Below are 20,347 nucleotides of genomic sequence, written 5' to 3'. Positions count from 1 at the left end.
TCTGTGGGCACCCCTGGCAGTAGCACCTCTAGATGCTATAGGGGAGAGGTAGTGGCTTCACTCTCAATGGCCTTGTGGTCACCAGTCCTGATAGCTGTACATGGTCAGGCGAGGCAGGCGCTGAGTAAGTGGGGAAAGCAAGAGCTGGAGTGTTCCTCTCCTATAATTCAATGGCAGTGACTGCCCAGGAGGCCTCAGCCAGAGCCAAGTGCCATGGCTCCTGGACACCATCTTGCTGTGTGTACCTGGGCCTGAGCAGCAACTGGGGTGGGCCAGCAGAACTGCAGTATTTCTACACACCTTGTTTGTAATACACACCCAGGGTCATGGAACCACTTCAAAAGTAACACTGGCATAAGATACTTTTGGAGCCCTGAATACACACAGCTGCTTAGAGGGCATCATGATGAGCTAAATCTCATGTGTAGTCACAACACCCATTTCCTAGGGTCAGGTACCCTGAAGGCTTGGGCTAGAACTTATGAAACAAACTGGGCTCCACCCAATGCAGAAAACCGTGTGGGGTCCCAATGGTAGACTTTGCATGGGTTCTGACCCCCAGAGCAGTCCACATGCTGAAACAGTTCCCTTCTCAAGACTGGACCTCTACGTCCTGGATTTAGCAGCCTGGTAGCTTTCAAGCAAGGCTCCTGGTCAGACTTCATGTTTCTTACCACAGGGCCACAAGCCTGTGGGGGCTGTGAACTGTTCCTACAGCTGCATTCCCACCATCCGCACCGACAGGATGCTGAGATTCTTTTACCCTTATCCCTGCAGAAGGAACTCTCCTCCACTGGCTTTAGGGCCAGGATGGCAGATGACAAGGGAATTTTTTAAAAAAAATTTTTGTTTTTATTTTTATTTATTTATTTGAGAGTGACAGAGAGAGAAAGAGGCAGAGAGAGAGAGAGGGAGGGAGGGAGTGAGGATGGGGGGATAGAGAGAATGGGCGCACCAGGGCCTCCAGCCACTGCAAGTGAACTCCAGATGCATGCTCCCCTTGTGCATCTGGCTAATGTGGGTCCTGGGGAATCGAGCCTCGAACCAGGGTTCTTAGGCTTCATAGGCAAGCGCTTAACCGCAAAGCCATCTCTCCAGCCCAACAAGGGAAGTTTTTATCATGTTGTTTGCCCTAGGTTTCAGAATGTCACAAGGCTCCTGTCTCTCTCCTGCAAATTTGCAGTTCTCCTGTGGTCAATCACCCTGGTGTACCTGTACCTCTATTAATGTGGCCCTCTGTGGAGAAGAAAGTCAGTGCCAGGCACCATCCATCTTTTTCTCTAGACAGTTTAACACTTCTCATCAAATAGTGGGCTGCTATTGTCCATACTGTAACACATCTCATTAAATTTGCAAGTGGAACCAAACATTATTCAGCACTCTATAACATGGTAGGGGACCTTGCTGGAGGTTTGAATAGGATTGGACTAAACCTTGAAGTGTAAGAACTAGCTTCTCTGACTGCTATCTTTTTTTTTTAATTTTAAAATTTTTATTAACATTTTCCATGATTATAAAAAAATATCCCATGGTAATTCCCTCCCTCCCCACCCCCACACTTTCCCCTTTGAAATTCCATTCTCCATCATATTACCTCCCCATTACAATCATTGTACTTACATATATACAATATCAACCTATTAAGTATCCTCCTCCCTTCCTTTCTCTTCCCTTTATGTCTCCTTTTTAACTTACTGGCCTCTGCTACCAAGTATTTTCCTTCTCTCTGACTGCTATCTTAATACAGTTGTTTTTTTTTTTAATTCAAAGTAAAATCTCTGAAGTTTTTCTTTTTAAGTCAAGGTAAAATCTCCAAAGTTATTATTAATTTTTTTGACATGTATATGACCATGCCTAAGCACATTTACTGGGAACTCTGGGGAGTAGGCTGGCCTGGGATTTTTGGCAGCTTTTGTATACAGCTTGGGATGCTTAACAACGTATTTCCTTTAAGATCACATACCTTTCTTTTTAAAGCTAAATTCTCTACAATAATGTCCTATTGGCAGTGAGGTAATGCATGAGAACATATAGCCCAGTGCCTGATGGATGTCAGCCATGTAAGAGCTCATCAAGTCTCCCAAATGAGAAAAGGGGGTATTCTACTTCAGAAGTAAACTTCTAATTGTCTCTTTGCTGGGCTTATCCTTAAAGATCACCATTTGTACTCACTAGAACCAGGAGTATCTCATGCCTATAGTCTCAAGCACTTGGGAAGGTGAGGCAGCCTGGACTGTAGTGTGCGACCCTGTCTCAAAAAAGAAACAGTGCCATTTGGTGGTCAGCTAATGTTTCCTGCTGCCCCGGCTATGGGATGTATATATTTATTTTTTAATTTTTTAAGTTTATTTATTTGAGAGATAAAGAGGCAGACAGAGAGGGAGAGAGACAAGAAAATGGGTGCACCAGGGCCTCTAGCCACTGCAAACAAACTCCAGACGCTTGTGGCACCTTGTTCATCTGGCTTATGTGGGTCCTGGGGAATTGAACCTGGGTTCTTAGGCTTTGTAGGCAAGTGTCTTAGCCATGAAGCCATTGCACCAACCTGGAATATATTTAAGATTTAAAATGTTCAAGAAAGTGAAAGGATGGAACTAGTAAAAATCTGGATTGTTTTTGAGGATAAGGGTGGACTTTTATTTTTTGGGGGTGTGTGAGATGAAGTTTATTGGGTAGAAAGAAAGGAAAAGAAAGCTGGTGCACCAGGTCTGCATACCAGAGTTTGGGATTTGAAGATGCAGCCAAGGGTGGATTTTTTAAAAATAATTATTATTCTTTCAAGATATCTATAATTTTCCTTTTTGGGGACAAATGTGCAGTTTTAAAGATTATTATATTGTTATGATCTCTCTCTTTTTTTTTTTTTTGCTTTTTTGAGGTAGGGTCTCACTCTAGCCCAGACTGACCAGGAATTCACTCTGGATTCTCAGGGTGGCCTCGAACTCATGGCAATCCTCCTACCTGTGTCTCCCAAGTGCTGGGATTAAAGGCGTGTGCCACCACGCCCGGCTGTTATGATATCTCTACTTTACTCAGGGTAGCTGAATGTAGGTTCATAAAATACCTTTCTGAAAGCCAGGGGTAGTGGCACATGCCTTCACTCCCAGCACTTGGGAGGCAGAGGTAGAAGGATCATCAGGAGTTCAAGGCCACCCTGAGACATTATGTTTCTGATACACCTAGATTCTTGAGCAAGACTGTTGGTGCAGTCCTGGCTTTAGACACCCTCCATGAAATGACAGAAAAGTACCCCTTCTCTCTCGGCAGCCACTGCACCTGGTTCCTGCCTGCTCTTCACCTCTGCCTGGGGCACTAGGTTCAGTCCCAACCTCAGCCAGTGGCTGCCCTTGCTGAAACTGTACCCCCAATTTTTCTAAGAAAAAGCATATAAACTCAGGCTGTGACAAACATTAACTTCGGATATAATCCCACCGCAGTACATCATTGGTATCAGGTGGCAACCTGTTCACTTTCTTAAAACTATTAAGACAGGCAGTGAGAACATAGTATTGTCTGTAAAAATGAATTTATTAAAATGCTTATAATTATAAAAGAATATTTAAAAGCATAGAAATTAACAAACATTAATTACAAACTTTACATCTTAAGCCACAATGTGCTGCAGCAAGCAGGATAAGAAGTTCAGCTCCACCTCGCTATGCTGCTCACACAGTTTCAAACACTTCCACAGGAGCAGTCTGTCCCCACTGTGAATGAATGTCCTGTGACAGTCAAGATCCACATGCAGTGCAAAGGGAAAACCTGGTGACAAACATTTCACAAGATGGCTTTGTTCAGCTTTAAAACAAAAACTACAGTTTCTACTTCTAATGAAGTATATGAATATTTGAGGGATATTCAAATGAAAAAAATCCCCTGAGTATTTGGTCTAATGCTTTAATCATTAAAATTCACAGGCATAACAAATGGATAAAGATAAAATTTCTCTAGTGGTTATGCTGGACTGGCTATGGACAAGATGACTTCCTCACAGGCTCCTGTCCTGCCCCTGTGTTCCTGGGGCTGGGGGCTGCATCTGCTGGGATTCCCAGGGTAGCCTGCTTCTCTCCATCACCCACTCAGCATCGGACACACCAGCACTGCTGATGTCAGTGCAACTTGACACTCAGGCATCGTGGCCATCAGACACCCACCTGCTGCATTTAGAAACACAATTTTGTTTTCTATTTATCCCATCCACAGCAGCATATTTTAAACTCTGCAGAGGGTCCTCTTAGGTGGGGGTATGGGTGAGCAAATGTACTTTTCTTTTAAAATCCCTTCATATACACAAAGAAAGAGGGTAAAGAGAGAAGGTGAAAGCATTTCTATTTCCACTATGACATACATAGCAGGTAGACAAGAGGTGGTGAGGACTCCTCTGAAGTCGCCAGCGAAGAGCACAGCGGCAACCTGCTCTCAGCTGTGCGGAGAAGTTTCCTCCTGCAGGAAGGCAGCCATCCTTGTGGCGGTGCAGTTTAACTCATGGGGCTTTAGGGCCTTTCTGACCACATTGCTAACACAATGTATCAACAATGGTGGGAAACTCAAAGGCACACAACAATGCTTTGATGAATCCTACTGATACTCCAAAATTAGAAAAAAAAAATTTTCTGCAGGCACTTCAAACTATGACCTGGACTTATGATGCATTATTTCAACAAGTCTCTAGAAGGGGGTTCTCAGACATGTTTCCTTTCCCAGGCAGTTGGTACTCCACTAGGCAGGCTCCTAGTATCCAAGTTGGCAGAAGCCCACCCTGAGATGGGGATACCAGGGATCTCCTCTTCCCCCAGCACTGATCTACTGCAGGCCAAAGGGGAGAGCTGCAGCTGGTGCCTTCTCCAGACCCAGCAGAGGGCCAGGCACTGGGCAAGGCTGCTCAGCAGCATGCCATCTTGTGACAAATTATCCCTTCCAACGGTTCCAGTGGAGGCTTGACACTCAAATTAAATTCAGCGTCTCCTTTCTTAATGAGCAATAATCCAGGTCGACTCTTGCTTCTAGTGTGAACATACTTACAGACATGTTAGTGGAGCAAGGAAGCCTTGACCACGTGGCAGCAGCTTTGATCTGTGGGTTCTTTGGCAAGCAGAGATAGTAATGCAGGAATCTGTGAAAGAGACTTCCCACATAAGGATCACAAGCGTGGCTCATGATCTGGGTGTTTGCTGTCCCTCTGACATGTGTAGCATTGTCAAGCCAAAGGGCTTTGCCAGAAGTCCTTCAGAAGTCCTTGGTGACTCTCGTAAGGTGCGCTCCTGTGTCAGGTGAATGTGTCTGCTATGGAAAGTTGATTGGCTTGTGTTTTCCACACAATTATGCGGATAAAAATTGATTATCGTCATCTGATTATCATTTTCCTAAGAAACTACACACATTAAGAAGAGGTAAATTGGCAGATCAACATAAGATATGATTTTTACTTGGATCTGAAACTTTCTTACTTTTGTCATTTACTCCCTTGACATCTGTAAAGCAGGCAGCACTGATTAGGCAGAGAGCATTGTGGGACAGCTCCCCGAAGACAATTGTGACATGGAGGATTAGTAGAAATATGCTTCAAAGCTATATTGAAGCCAGGACACTATTTCTTTGCAATGGGAAGACAGGCTGAAACAATCATGGAAATGATTTCTCCTTACTGAGGCTTCCTCTCTGCGGGGGAGGAATAATAAATACACTGAAATACTGAGGATTTTTGAGTCAATCGCCACTTGACAAAACATTCACAGTCAATTCTGGGCTAGCTATTTTCAATGACCCAAAGCAATTAAGGCAGGAGGCATGCCTGGTCTTTAGTGGTGTTCTGCCAGGATAAGGTCAGCCTGGGACATATTTAGGAAAGAGAAGAAATGAACAGTACCAATGAGAATGGAAATACTTGGGACAGTAAAGAGAGGCCAGGATGCTTTAGGAAGCATGGCTTTCAGCACACTGAAAGACTTTTTCTGTGTTACTAAAATTCCAATTCATCAAAATCAGGGCACATATTCAGGTTTTCCAGGTAGGTAGTTTTATGTGCTTCTTGATCAAAGTTTTACATTTCCCATTCTTTGCAGCTAGCTGAAACTGAAATGTAATACGCATGACAATGGCACTAGTTAAGACTCATATTCACCAAAGTGCCTTCACTTAGACCTTCTCAGTAGGCACTTGTAATACACTGTGACAGAGTTCAACTCTTCCAAATGTGTCTCAGGACAGAACATTCTCATTCTGACTTTGGTCGTAAACTGTTCTCCACTGCCTCACCCACCCTCTCGGCTATAACCCCCAAGGTTTTCGTCAGATCTTTGAGGTGGCTCTCATGAAGAAGCTTCTGTGTTAAGTATTTCTCTCTCTTGATTTTACTCTTCGTGCTTTTGGAGACATCTGGAATTGCATATGAAATGAAAAATTTCACAGAGTAGATGATATGCTGTGGGAGAGGGGAAGAAAAATGTTAGCTGCAAAGAATGCATGTGTTCACTTCACTTACTCTTGCTTGTCATGGCAACCTATCTGGACACTGTGGTGGTGAAAGTTCTATACACATCCAATACCTCACCAGCAGTGTATAAGTAACAGTGTCACTGTAACAACTGCACTATTACTTATGCACCCTGGAAAGAATGCATATATATGTACAGATGTCTTTATCCACACATACTAGTTACAAAGAATGTGCTTGTAATCATATTACTTGGGACACCAAAGGAGAAAGTTGTGAGTTTGAGGTCAGCCTGGGCTACATAGTAAGACATTATCTCAAAAAACAAAAGATCAACGTATTGGCATAGGTAATGACTTTTTAAATATAACCCCAGTTGCTCAGGAAATAAAACCACTAATCAAACACTGGGACCTCATGAAATTAAAAAGCTTTTGTACCTGGATATCCATGACCTCACAGTGACTGACACTGCCTACACAAGACCAATCATAAGAGGAGGAAAAGATCATGACATCAAAATAAAAGAGAGATTGACTGAGATGGGGAGGGGAGATGATGGAGAATGGAATTTCAAAGGGGAAAGAGGGGATGGGAGGGCATTATCATGGGATATTTTTTATCATCATGGAAGATGTTAATAAAAATTGAGATTAAGAAAAAAAACTTCTGTAGAGCAAAGGACACCATGAAAAGAGCAAAGAGGCAATCTACAGAATGGGAGAAAATCTTTGCTAGGTATACATCTGACAGAGGACTAATATCCAAGATATACAAAGAACTCAAATAAACAAATAATCAGAAATCAAACAATCCAATTAAAAAATGGGCCACAGAACTAAATAGAGTGTTCTCAAAAATGTTCTATATCCTAAGCCATCAGCAAACTGAAAATTAAAACTACTCTGAGATTCTATCTCATTCCTGTCAGAATGGCTATCATCAGGAAAACACTATGACAGTAAATGCTGGCAAGGATGTAGAAAAAGAGGAGACCTAGACCACTGGAGGGAATGTAATCTGGTACAGCCATTGTGGAAATCAGTGTGGAGGCTCCTGAGACAGCTAAATATAGACTTCCCATATGACCCACCCATAACATTCCTAGGCATATATACTAAGGAGTCATCTCACTACCTTAGAGATACTTGCATATCCATGTTTACTGCTGCTCTATTCACAGTAGCTAAGAAATAGAACCAGCCTAGATGTCCCTCAACTGATGAATGGATAATGAAGATGTGGTACATTTATACAATGGAGTTCTATTCAGCAGTAAAGAAAAATGAAATTATGAAATTTTCAGGGAAATGGATGAATCAGTAAAGGATTATAATAAGTTAAGTAACCTAGGTCCAGAAAGCAACACACCACATGTTCTCTCTCATATGTGGATGCTAGTTACAAACGTTTAGACCTGTATGTGAGTTGGAGTAAAAATTGGTAGCAGGGCTGGGACTGGGGGCACACACCTTTAATCCCAGCACTTGGGAGGCAAAGGTAGGATGATCATCATGAGTTCAAGGCCACCCTGAGATTATATAGTGAATTCCAGGTCGGCCTGGGCTAGAGTGAGACCCTACCTCAAAACAACAACAAAAAAATTGGCAGCAGAGGCCAGTAAGCTAGAAAGGGCCTAAAAGGGAGGGAGGTGAGGGGAGGACTTAAGGAGATGGGATTGTGTATATGTAAGTAGATGAACAGATTACTACTGGTAAACTAGCTTAAGTGAGGTCAGGGGAAGTGATTGAGTAAAGGGGGAGAGGATTAATCAAAATTTAAGATGTTATAAATAAGCCATATGGACACACACACACACACACAAATTATATACATACACACACACACACACACACACATACACACACATACATACATACATACATACATACATACACACACATACAGGATAATGGCACATCCAGAAGCCACAGATTGTTATTAGAAAAAAATTCAGGGCCAGAGATGGGATACCTTCTGGTGAGTTGTTGGACAAAGAGATCTCTGATGTCTCCAAAACATTACAAGCCATTAAAGCTCTTGGTTTCCCACCAGAACTAGATAGTAAGACCCTATTGCTGAAGACTCCACATGCTTGTGCTGCAAGGTCACTGAGAAATCAAGCTAGATAAAGCTATATGGTACTTGTATCCCTATGGCAACAGAAGTCATCAGTGGTGATAAACAACAGTAGACACTGCAAGCCTTAACTTTGGCCAGCCAGGCCAAATGACCCAACTGGTGCAATAGTGGCATGTCTGTTATAGGGGAACCAACCACTCTCTAATGGGACTGGAGGCCAGCTCCATGGGAGGAAATACATGCCTGGTACTGAAAATCTAGTCAAAAGCCCATGGCAGGGGAGGTCATGAGCCCTAGGGGTATAATGCCTGCTATTGTCTAGCTAAATGCATATATTATGCTCAGCAAACTGCTCTGTAAGCACTTTTCTTAATGTCCATGCCCATATACTAAAGCTACTCTAATTTTTTTTTTTACAGGTTTTTTTTTTTTTAATTATTTATTTATTTATTTGAGAGTGACAGACACAGAGAGAAAGACAGATAGACGGAGAGAGAGAGAATGGGCGCGCCAGGGCTTCCAGCCTCTGCAAACGAACTCCAGACGCGTGCGCCCCCTTGTGCATCTGGCTAACGTGGGACCTGGGGAGCCGAGCCTCGAACCGGGGTCCTTAGGCTTCACAGGCAAGCACTTAACCGCTAAGCCATCTCTCCAGCCCTACTCTAATTTTTATTTGAGAAGTTTCTCTTTTCAGATGGTGGTGAACACTAGGATGACTCAGAAGGCTGAGAAGAAGTGACAGTGGGGTGTTCAGTACTGAAACATCTCTATCACACTTTCCAAGACTCAGGGTCCATTGTGGAAGAGGTGGCAGAAACAATGTAAGAGCCAAAGGAAGGGGAGGACTTCTTACAATGCAATCTTTCAGACACAAATTGGCCTGGATATCCATGATCTCAAAGTGCCTGATATTACCTACACAAGACTCTCATAATAAAAGGAAAACATGATGACATCAAAAATAAAAGAGAAACTAATTGAGACAGGGAGGGAATATGACGGAGGGGGGATTTATGAAGGGAAAGTGGGGCGGGGAGGGAGTTATCATGGTTTGTTGTCTATAATTTTGGAAGTTGTCAATAAAATGTTTAAAACCAAATAAAATAGACGGCAAAAAAAAAAATCTTCCATGAAGTTAAAAATTGGGCCACTAATAATGTTGCTCCTCTTTTCTAATTCCCTGTCCCTTGCCCAAAGGTAAATATTATTCTATTGGTATAGGCACACATGTATTATTCTTTAAGTTAAAAAAGAGTAAATATTTATGTATTTTCTCCAATAACATATTTATTCTCACCTGAGTTGAGCTTTATAAAATAGCAGTTTTATACTCTACATCTTTTGAAATGGCTTTTTTTCATTTAAAACTACTTTCTGAGATTCACTGACATTACTGTGCATAGCTAGTCCATTCATTTCCTCTGATGCATAAAATTCTTCTGTGTGAATACCCTGTAGCCTATTTTTGGCATTAGGCTTATTTTTAGTTTTTGAAGTTGGAAGAATGTTCTTGTAAACTCTTATTTTTGGAACATAAAACATTATCCATAAAAGCGTCTCAAGAGTAGGGACCTAGAGGTGGCTGAGACATATGGTCAAATGAGTCCCCAATTTTACAAGACATTAGATACCAGAGCTTTCCAAAGCATCTCTACCAACTAGCTACCCTAGCAACAGCAGCACTGCCAGCTGCTTGGCACCCATGCCAGCTCTGGTATCATTACACTCTTTCAATTGACTTCCTCACCATCAAATGGACTTTGGTCTCGCTTTGCATTTCTCTGATAACTAAGGAGGTTGAACATTTTTTCACTTGTGTATTCACCACTCCCAAATCCACTGGGTTAGGTGTTTTTGACCTGGCAAAGGGATGGATAATAAAGAGAAGGACCATGAGTATACATAAAAAACAAATTGAGCCAAGTGTTAAACAGTGACTCTAGCCCTGGGGAAACAGAAGTGATGCAGCACCACTGTGAGTGCCCTTAGAGAGTTGTTAAAAATAGACGTTCACATAGATTTCATATAGATTAGTTTGGACAAGCATAAAATAGCAATGGATTTGAGGGAAGTGAGGGGATAAGCCATGTAGATATGGAGGGAAGACATTAGGTAAAGGGCAGAATCAAGGCAGAGGGGAGGGAGAAGTGACAAGGGGGGGAAGCAACAAAGTGTGACCCTGTCACACGAGGCCTTGGATGCCATGGCAGGGACTCTGAATGAGACACAAACACAGTCTCCATGTAGGAGACTAGCCCCAACCCACGCAAGAAATATGTTGGCTCAGATTCAGTGAGCGCTGGTGAGTTTTCCTATTTGTTGAAGGCTGGCTCCTCAGCTTTGGTGCTATTTGGGAGTCAGTGGAACCTTCAGGAAATGGTGTGAGTTAGGTTTTTGGGATGTACTCTTGAAGGGGGTATTGGTATGCTACTCCTTGCTGTCACTTTACTTCCTGGCTGCTATATGAGGTCCAGCTTCCTCAGACTCACTTGTAGAGTGCTCTCTTGCCACTGACTAAAAGGCATCTGGATCAAGCAAACACAGACTGAAACCATGAGCCAACATAAGTGGCTCCCTTGTTATGTGGATGACCTTTGGCAGTGTTGCCACAACTACGGAAGCTTGGTAATGCACGGTGGAAGCAGCAGAGCTGTAACAAGTGATCAGTGGTGGACTTTTTGAAGAAAAGCCACAAGGCATGCATGTGGGGACAGAAAATGAAATAGACAAGCTGGGTTCTAAGAACTCTGTTCTGAGCAGCTGGTGAGACAGAGATATCATATCATCATACAAAGGGTAATGCAGCTGGGATACAGAGGCAGAGACAAGGAGACAATGTAGAAATTGGGGCAGTTGATTAGAGATGCTTATGAGATATCTAAGTAGAAAGACTCAGAGGAAGCTGGATTCACAGGCTGAGTTCATAAGGGAACTTTTTTTCCCCCTCTAATTACCTGAGGTGCAATGAAAAGCTACCTGGGATTTATAACTATGATTTTTATGTAGGCACATTCTGTTGTAAACTTCCCTCTTAATACTGCTTTTGTTATGCTTTAGTATGCTGTTTTCATTATCATTTATTTAAGACTTTTTCTGTTTTAGAGAGAGCATGACAGAGAGACAGACAGAGAAAGAAAGAGAGGGAGAGAATTGGCACGCCAGAGTGTCAGCAACTGCAATTGAACTCCAGATGCTTGTATCACCTAGTGGGCATGTACAACCTTTTGCTTGCCTCACTCTGTGTGTCTGGTTACATGGGATGTGGAGAGTCAAACATGGGTCCTTAGACTTCACAGGCAAGCGCCCTAACTACTAAGCTATCTCTCCAGCCCTATTATAAAGTTTTTAAAAAACTTTCTTCTGAATTTCTTCACTGATTTATTTCTTGTTCAGGAATGTGCTTTTTAATTTTCATGTACTTGTATGCTTCCCAAAAGTTTTCTTATTTCTAGCTTGATTTCATTATATTCAGAAAAGACATTCAACATGACTACAGTTTTAACATTTTTTCCTGTGACTTGCTTTGTTGCTTCTCCTCTAGAGAATGTGGCTTTGTGTACCATCAAGAAGGATGTGTGCTCTGTAGCTATTGGCTAGCATGTGTTGCAGCTGTCAGGACCGTTTGCTCTGGGTTGCTGTTTTTCTGTTGGTTTTCTGGACAGGATACCTATCCATGGCTATTAAATTCCCCCTTTATTGTATTAAAGCCTATTGATTCCTTTAGATAGGCTGACAGTTACTTTGTTATCAGATGCTTTACAATACATTGGCTAGATATGGCTTGTAACAGTCATTTCCTCTTGCATAATTGACCCTCTTACCATTCTATGACAACTTTCCTTGTCTCTATATTTTCCTGGGAGTCAAATAAGTTAGCTATTTGCAAGCTGGGCTATGTGAGGGAGAAGTGGTCCTAGGAATTTATCATGAGTGGTACCAGGAAGTTTGACAGACCAGGTGCAGTGGTGGGGTGATAAAGGCATGTCTGCAGTAGGAGAGGAAGAGTCATGAATGAATCCTTTAGGGCACTGCCCACACAACAGGGAGGGACAGATGGCTGTGTTCTAGAAAGACAGAAAGGTATAATAAGAGAAGAAGGGCAGGACTGAGTTTTTCAAAGTTTACCTGTTTTTGAGGTTGGTAATATTTATAGGTAAACAGATTTTTCTATTATGTAATCCTTGCAAGCCAATGTGGTGTGGCATTATCTTTTTGAAATATACTGCAGGACTCAGCTTATACATTAAATAGGGATCTCTGCATCATGAAGTGGTGTAAGTGGCCTCAACTTCTCCTATTTCTATTCTTGTCTGAATTGAGGATATAGGCTATGAGGAGCTTCACCAAAGGACCGGAGACTATTTCCTCTTTTTCTGCTCTCTGAGGAAGTCTGTAGAAGACTGAAATGATCTGTTCTCAAAAGCTTATCACTCTCCTATCATGACATATGTCCTGGTGTTTTCAATGTGGAAAACATTAACTTATTCATTGTTGGTGTAATTTCAAGTTTGCATTGACTTCCTTAGCATTCTGAAGCTATTAACCTTCTCTGGCTTCCACGGTTACTGGTGAAACTCTTTTTTTTTTTTTTTTTTTTTTTTCTGATTTCAACTTCTCTCCGTTACTTCTCTCTCTTCTGGTAAGTCTTTTCTTTGGTGCACTACCTCTCTATTCCATGGCGGAGCATGGATTCCTACTGACCCTACATGACATGACCTGCTTAAAATATTTTTTTAAAGATATTTTATTTTTATTTATTTATTTGAGAATGAGAGAGATACAGAAATAAGCAAGGAGAGAAAAAGAAAGAGAGAGAGAGAGAGGAGAGAGAGAGAATGGGCATGCCAGGGCCTTGCAGCCACTGCAAACAAACTCCAAATCCATGTGCCCCCCTTGTGCACCTGGTTTATGTGGGTCTTGGGGAGTTGAACCTGGGTTCTTTGGCTTTGTAGGCAAGTGACTTAACCACTAAGCCATCTCTCCAGCCCATGACCTGTTTTCTAATCCTAAAGCTGACACCTTTTGTCTATTATGGAAATATTTCTAAACCTTCACTACCCACTTTCTTCCTTAATTAAAAAAAACTCAAATTATAGAATGTTTGATTACTGTTTGTATATAGCTACAAGAAAGAAACAACTTACCTCAGTGGCTTAAACAATAGGGGTTGATTCCTTTTTGCACATAACTTTGTCATTTTTTTCAACTTTTGTTATTCATGGTTGATTGTTTTAAATATTTTTATTTATTTACAAAGAGAGAGAGAGAGAGAGAAGGGGGGCACAAATGGGCATACCAGGGCATCCAGCCACTGTGAAACTGCATAAGCAAGTGCCACTTTGTGTATCTCTCTTTATGTGAGTACTGGGAAATCCAACCTAGGTCATTAGGTTTTGTAGGCAAGAGCATTAACCACTGAGCCACCTCTCGAGCCCCTAAGACTCTGTAATTGGATACTAGTTACTCACTCAGAAAATGTTGGCTAGATCAATTAACAATTTACAACTGTTTCATTTTTTCAGAGCTAGTTAGTTTTAAGAATACATAAGCTACTTTAAGGAGGTGATGTGTTATGGATATATGAACTAATATAAGGAGGTGATGTGTTTGGGATATATAAACTACTTAAAAGGTCATGTGTTACAGCTACATAAACTACTATGAGGAAGTGATGTGTCATGAATATATAAACCACTATAAGAATGGATGTGTTATGAAAATGCAGCAAGTGAATAACAGCTTAAAACTATGATAGTAATAACTCCCCTGGGGAGAGGTCATGCCACCCTTATCTGAAGCCTTTCCAATGTACTGCTTGTTGCATGCTCAAGTTAATACTGCATTGGGTCGAATTGAATCCTCCTTGCACAGAACATGCTCTTTAACTTTTAAAGCAGATAACAAGTCTTATTTATGTCATGGATATATACAATCAGGCTCAACCTGTTTAATTCATACACTAAAATTATTAGCAAGCAGTAAGGAAGAAATCAATACTTTTTTTTTGTTTTGTTCTTTTGAGGTAGGGTCTCACTCTAGGCTGACCTGGAATTCACTATGTAGTCTCAGGGTGGCCTTGAACTCACGGTGATCCTCCTACCTCTGCCTCCTGAGTACTGGGATTAAAGGCGTGTGCCACCACGGCTGGCAGAAATAAATACATTTTTAAGTAGTGTTGACAATAGTTAAATAGAAGACTTACAAATATGCAATTTTTTTGCGTGTGGTGTATGCACATGTGCAGATGTGTGTGCCCAGTGCCCACATGTGCAGAAGCCAGAGGAAAAGTTTGAGTGTGTTTCTCTATTGCTTGTGCAGCCATTTCCCTGACACAAGTTTCTCTCTGAACTTAGGGCTGCTGTTTTCATGAGTCCCGGTGATTCTCCATTGCCTATTCCCATTCTCCATTCTGGGGTAATAAACATCTGTGGCCATACCCAGCTGTTTTCTGGGGTGCAAGGGAATGGGACTCCCAGTGAATCAGGCCTCTAAGGTTCGCAGGTTTGCCCGACCAACACTCTCACTCACGGTGCCATTTTCTCAGCCCCAAATCTATAGTCTTAAAAAAAAAGTGTACTCCTCCTACCTCCATGACAATGACAAAAGCCAGCTTGGCAGCAATCACGTGCCAATAGTAGATGTTGTGTTTATACTCCTGTGGGTGCCCAGGTGGGTTTCGAAAGTCACGATACCTGGAAACAAAACCAAGGCCTATTAGGAGACCAATCTTTCTGAACAAATACTGTAAACAAAGGCCTATTTGAAAAACAAGTCATTTTTGGTATAATTAAAAAAATGATATCACATATATTTTCTCCTAAAGGTCAATTTGACAACAAAAGATGAAAAAAATTATTCTAGCAATAACTCATTGAGCATGTAATCAGAAAATGAATGGTAAGGATGGGTTTTACTTGTGTGAAATACAAGGCATCTTTATAAAAGAACAACAAAGTATTTATGCATTTTTGCCAAAATTTCCTTCTCATTTTCTAAAAGGAGCACAAAATGATGTAATGTATTTTGGGGATAGTATCTGTAAGTTTTCTCACACAATGTGCCTTGCCTCAGCTAGAGCACCATCTCTCCCCGCACAGCACCGCCTGCTTGATAGAACCTTTTTGCCTGATCCCATGTTACTGTTGGTGTCTTCCAACTGGCTCGACTCCAGTTTCCTGCCTATCATCTATGAGACTGCAGGAGTCTGACTACCGGTCAGAAGGATGTGAGTCAGAGCAAGCAGAGCCAGAGTAGGACCAGAGAAGGCTCACAATGCATAAGCTGGACACATTTATTTCGGCTTCATTTCTGATTTCTTGGTAGCACTGAGAGCTTAAATAAGGATTTTTTTTAGAGTGTAGACATATACCAGAGACAAGAGATAGAGAATTGGTGTGCCAGGGCCTCAGTCATTGCAATTGAACTCCAAATGCTAGGGCCAGCTAGTGGGCATGTGCGACCTTGCACTTGCCTCACCTTTGTGTATCTGGCTAACATGGGATCTGGAGAGTAGAACATGTGTCCTTAGGCTTTACAGGCAAGCACCTTAACTACTAAGCCATCTCTCCAGCTCAAGGATGGTTTTTCATAGTTAAGTAGCCTCTTTAGGTTTAAGAGTCTATAATAGAGAAAAAACAAAGGTCAAAAATTTCAACTGGTAGTTGAGCAGGTGTGTACTGAACACAGCTGGCATTCCCAGTTGTTGAGGCTGCTACAGAGCACACTAGGTGCCTTCTAGAAGTGCCAGAGGTGTTCACATCATTCTGCTTTGCATCTTTGTTAAGCAAGGCACTAGTATGGCACTGTTGGCTTCAGGCTGTCCTTGAATAACAGATTAGTCCTGGTAGTTGAGTTACCTTGGTTTCTGGATGCTTTCTGAGAAGTACAAGACTTTCTTCCTAGATCACTCCCCCTGTATGTGCTTGAACCTCATCTTCCACGTTGATTTATTGTTGGCATTAAAAGTTCTACCACCCTTGGGCTGGAGAGATGGCTTAGCGGTTAAGCGCTTGCCTGTGAAGCCTAAGGACCCCGGTTTGAGGCTCGGTTCCCCAGGTCCCATGTCAGCCAGATGCACAAGGGGGCGCACGCGTCTGGAGTTTGTTTGCAGAGGCTGGAAGCCCTGGCGTGCCCATTCTCTCTCTCTCCCTCTATCTGTCTTTCTCTCTGTGTCTGTTGCTCTCAAATAAATAAATAAAAAATTAAAAAAAAAAAAAGTTCTACCCCCTGGTCTTTATTAGTTTTGAGTATCTTTTTTAGTTTTATTGAAAACAGTGAGTCTCAATGTCCCTAACACTGTGATTTAAGTAATTCCAGATAGAATTATATCACAAATAATGCCATTTGTAAGATGAAGCACTTACCTGCACAAGGTGTAGTTACCAAGCCCAATGTATGGATTTTCCTTGTCTGTGTTTTTGAAGTCCGTGATGTTGAAGATGGAGAGGGTGTTATTGATGTAACCCTCCATAGTGTAGTCGGCGTGGTCTCCATAGGGAGGGATAGAGAAGGACCAGTAATATACCAGGCGGGGGATCATGTCTGATGTGAAAGCAATGATCATGGCCTATGATGGGAGGAAATAAAACAGGAAGGAAGGAAGCATATTATTTAGAGTTTTTATAGTTATGGTGAACAGGATAGAATTACTGTTTTCATTTAGGTGGATATTTAAAAGAAAGATTTAGAAATCTAGTTTATCTATATATGCATATATAGTATCTTAAAATCTTTGAGCAGAAATTTTAAAGTTGAATAATATTCCTTTAGAGGATTTTTAGAGGAAAATGGGTCTACAGTTCAAATGCAAATATCTGAAAATTGCTATGTTTCTTAAATACAAGAAGAACTATTCAGAATAACTATATATTATAGTGTTATACATAACAAGGGTTGTTTATATATGTTATGGCTAATCAGTACTTTTTAAAAACTTATAACAGCCTCAGATTTCTATGCAATCGAATTATCTTCCATCGGTTAGAGTTAGAATGTTCTTGTCAATGTGACACTAAGGCCAACAGTGTGAAAATCATCTGGCTTTGGAAGACTCCTTTGCTAGGAATACTAAAAAACAAAAAACCAAAAACTGTGTCTTTCACTTGTTCTCACAAAACAGGATGACAACTAAGTAAAATACATTTTCCTTGATTATATTTAAGCAATGGCCTTTAAGTTCATACTCCCTGACCCCCATGGCCTCTTAACTTACTGAAATAAGTCAACCCATGGTCTGATTTATTTTTAAAAAATTTTTATTTATTTATTAGAGAACTACAGACAGACAGAGAGAGAAAGAGGCAAAGGCAGGGAGAGAGAGAGAGAGAGAGAGAGAGAGAGAGAGAGAGAGAGAGAGAGAGAGAGAGAGAGAGAGGGGGAGAGGGGAAGAGGGAGAGAGGGAGAGAGGGAGAGAGGGAGAGAGGGAGGGAGGGAGAGAATGGGTACGGCAAGGCCTCCAGCCACTGCGAAGGAACTCCAGATGCATACGCCACCTTGTACATCTGGCTTATGTGGGTCCTGGGGAATCGAGCCTTGAACCGGGATCCTTAGGCTTCACAGTCAAGCGTTTAACTGCTAAGCCATCTCTTCAGCCCAACCTGATTTATTTTAAACTCTTGTATATGCTTCTGTTTATTGCTTCATTAGAGAGCAACATACTTTTTAAAATGAAATGTGAATCACACACTGTATTGGGGTTGCTCCATTTACACAGTCAAGCAATAAGGTCAGTTTTGTTAGAGCTAGTGTCTAAGACTCCAAACTTCTGAAAGACAACATGGGTGAAGTCATGAAGGTCAATAATTGAATACATAGAAGGCCAGAAGTGCTTCTGACATAAGGATGGTGTGTGTGGGTTACTTAGAATTCATGTCTGTGTCAGACAGAGGTTTATCAACATGGAAGACTTTTCAGAGTTACGTGACTCTTCTCTGAAGTTCTCATTTGGGCTTTCAACTCTGATGTATAAAATGATGTCAAAGAAGGACAAAGGAGAAAATGTACTTGAGAGCATATTTTACATGATTAATGAAGGTACTGGTCAAGGCATGAGCTGAAGATGTGTTTTGGGCTCATGATGATTTTTAATAATATTCTTCAGATAATTAGGGGTATTGGGGTTGCAAAAGTTCCCTCACTAGAACTAGCTTTGTTACTTTCTCCCACACGAAAACAAATCTGTGTATGTCTGGATGTGTGTCTGTCTGTTAGTGGTGTGGTAAGGCAAGAGTATTTTACCATTTGCCACTTTTCAATAGAACAATTTTCCAATAGAAGAATTTTCTAGTTCTCATTTAACTCAACAATAACTTTTTAAACAATTACTAGAAAGATGTGCTTCAGGAAGGTACAAAGGTTCCAGCAAAGAAGATAATTCTATTGTCTTCTGATAAAACATCTTTTCTCCTAAAATGAGCTTCTTGAGAGACCATGCTGCAGGAGTGCATACACATGCATGTGCCTAATTTCCCATGCTCTTTGACATGAATTTTCATTTATATCAAAATAAATTAATATTGTGCTTCAATAGCAGATGCTTTGGCAGGATACACCAGCATCAGTTCAGCTTTTTATGGACCCAGCAGCTTTAGTAAGAATTATTTCATACTATACATGTGTTGGTGTCTCCTCTTACATGGGTAGTTCTCTTTTATTGTTCACATTAGGTTGCATATGTACATACATACATGTATATGTGGGGGATGACAGATACATATCAATGCTTAAATGCATCTTTATGTATGTACACTGCATTTTGGAAGTGAAGGACACACAATATGGACTAAAGGGTTGTGAATGTTTCATCAATTACATAAACCTAGTAAGCAGTTTTCCTGGGGTAAGCTATAAGGAAAAAGTGTTGGACAATCACCAAAAGCCCCAGTTAGTGCATGTGTATACACACACACACACACACACACACACACACACACACACATGCATGCACACAGAGAGCCTTAGAAGCCCAACCAGTCTTCCCTCTGTGTTCATGGAGTACAGCCATAGCAAGGATACCTGATATAGGCAAACCAGAATGCTTACAGAATCAGAAGTTTGAGTCATTGCATTTTCTGGTTGCTGAAGGTCAAAGAAAAACCCTTTTAGTTTCAAGCGTTGTTGCTGACAATTTTCCTGATGCACACAAGCCCCTGTTCCTGTCCTGCTTGCTGAACTGTAGCATATTGGACATGACAGATTCAAGCTTTATAACTATGGAACCTGAAAGGCCTTGCTGTTGGATTTCTGAACATCAGTCTTCATTTTGAAGCACACTGGATGTTGAAGGTAGAGCTGTTTGAAAGGAAACTGACAGAACCTATCAGGTCCTAAAAGGTAGAGGCAGCCTGCAATTCAGAGAAATTGAGGGTTTGGAGTAGGGAGTGGAGATAACACTGGGTGCCATATAACTTGTTCTACTGTATCCAACCATAACCACCATCAGAGGGTAACTGATTTTGAAGCTCTTGTGTCATAACTTGAGGCATCAATCAGGGTCCTCAAAGGGTCACTGTTAATGATGTTGAGTATTAAAGTTAAATAGTAACAGCCAAAAGAGTAAGGATCAGGCTCCAGGCATTCTAAGCCGTAGCTCACTGAACTCCCTAAGCATTATGGGTAGGGAATTATTCATTGTACAAATGGTAAAATGAGGCTCTGAAATGCAAAGACCTGGTCCAGGATCACTCAGCTCAAGCTGCAGGGCTGGAAGTGAGCTCACATCCCCTCATTTTATAACTGCTTCTCTCCCCAGAGGTGCCTACAGACTCTGCTGCCTTTTCTGTTGGGATTCATGAGAAAACTTGGCAAGTATAGGTTTTAAGAAACTAAAACTGA

The 20,347-nt window shown here is 41.4% G+C and overlaps 1 protein-coding gene across 2 annotated transcripts in view; it reads right to left on the bottom strand.

Moving 5' to 3' along the window:
• Positions 1 to 3,507: 3,507 nt before the first annotated feature.
• Positions 3,508 to 20,347, bottom strand: part of Ano6 (anoctamin 6) — a 204,331-nt gene continuing 187,491 nt past the window's right edge. For both annotated transcript variants that reach the window (XM_045152432.1, XM_012951190.2), the window contains 3 exons: positions 16,879 to 17,081; positions 15,102 to 15,207; positions 3,508 to 6,421 (listed from right to left, as the gene is read on the bottom strand). In XM_045152432.1, the coding sequence (XP_045008367.1) occupies positions 6,215 to 6,421; positions 15,102 to 15,207; positions 16,879 to 17,081 (516 nt within the window). In that variant the 3' untranslated portion in view covers positions 3,508 to 6,214. The remainder of the gene's footprint in view (positions 6,422 to 15,101; positions 15,208 to 16,878; positions 17,082 to 20,347) is intronic.

The sequence above is a fragment of the Jaculus jaculus genome, chromosome 6 (genome assembly GCF_020740685.1).
Source record: "Jaculus jaculus isolate mJacJac1 chromosome 6, mJacJac1.mat.Y.cur, whole genome shotgun sequence".
Taxonomy (NCBI): domain Eukaryota; kingdom Metazoa; phylum Chordata; class Mammalia; order Rodentia; family Dipodidae; genus Jaculus; species Jaculus jaculus.
The sequence above is the reverse complement of the archived record's forward strand: the minus strand, read 5'-3'. Positions and strand labels throughout refer to the sequence as shown.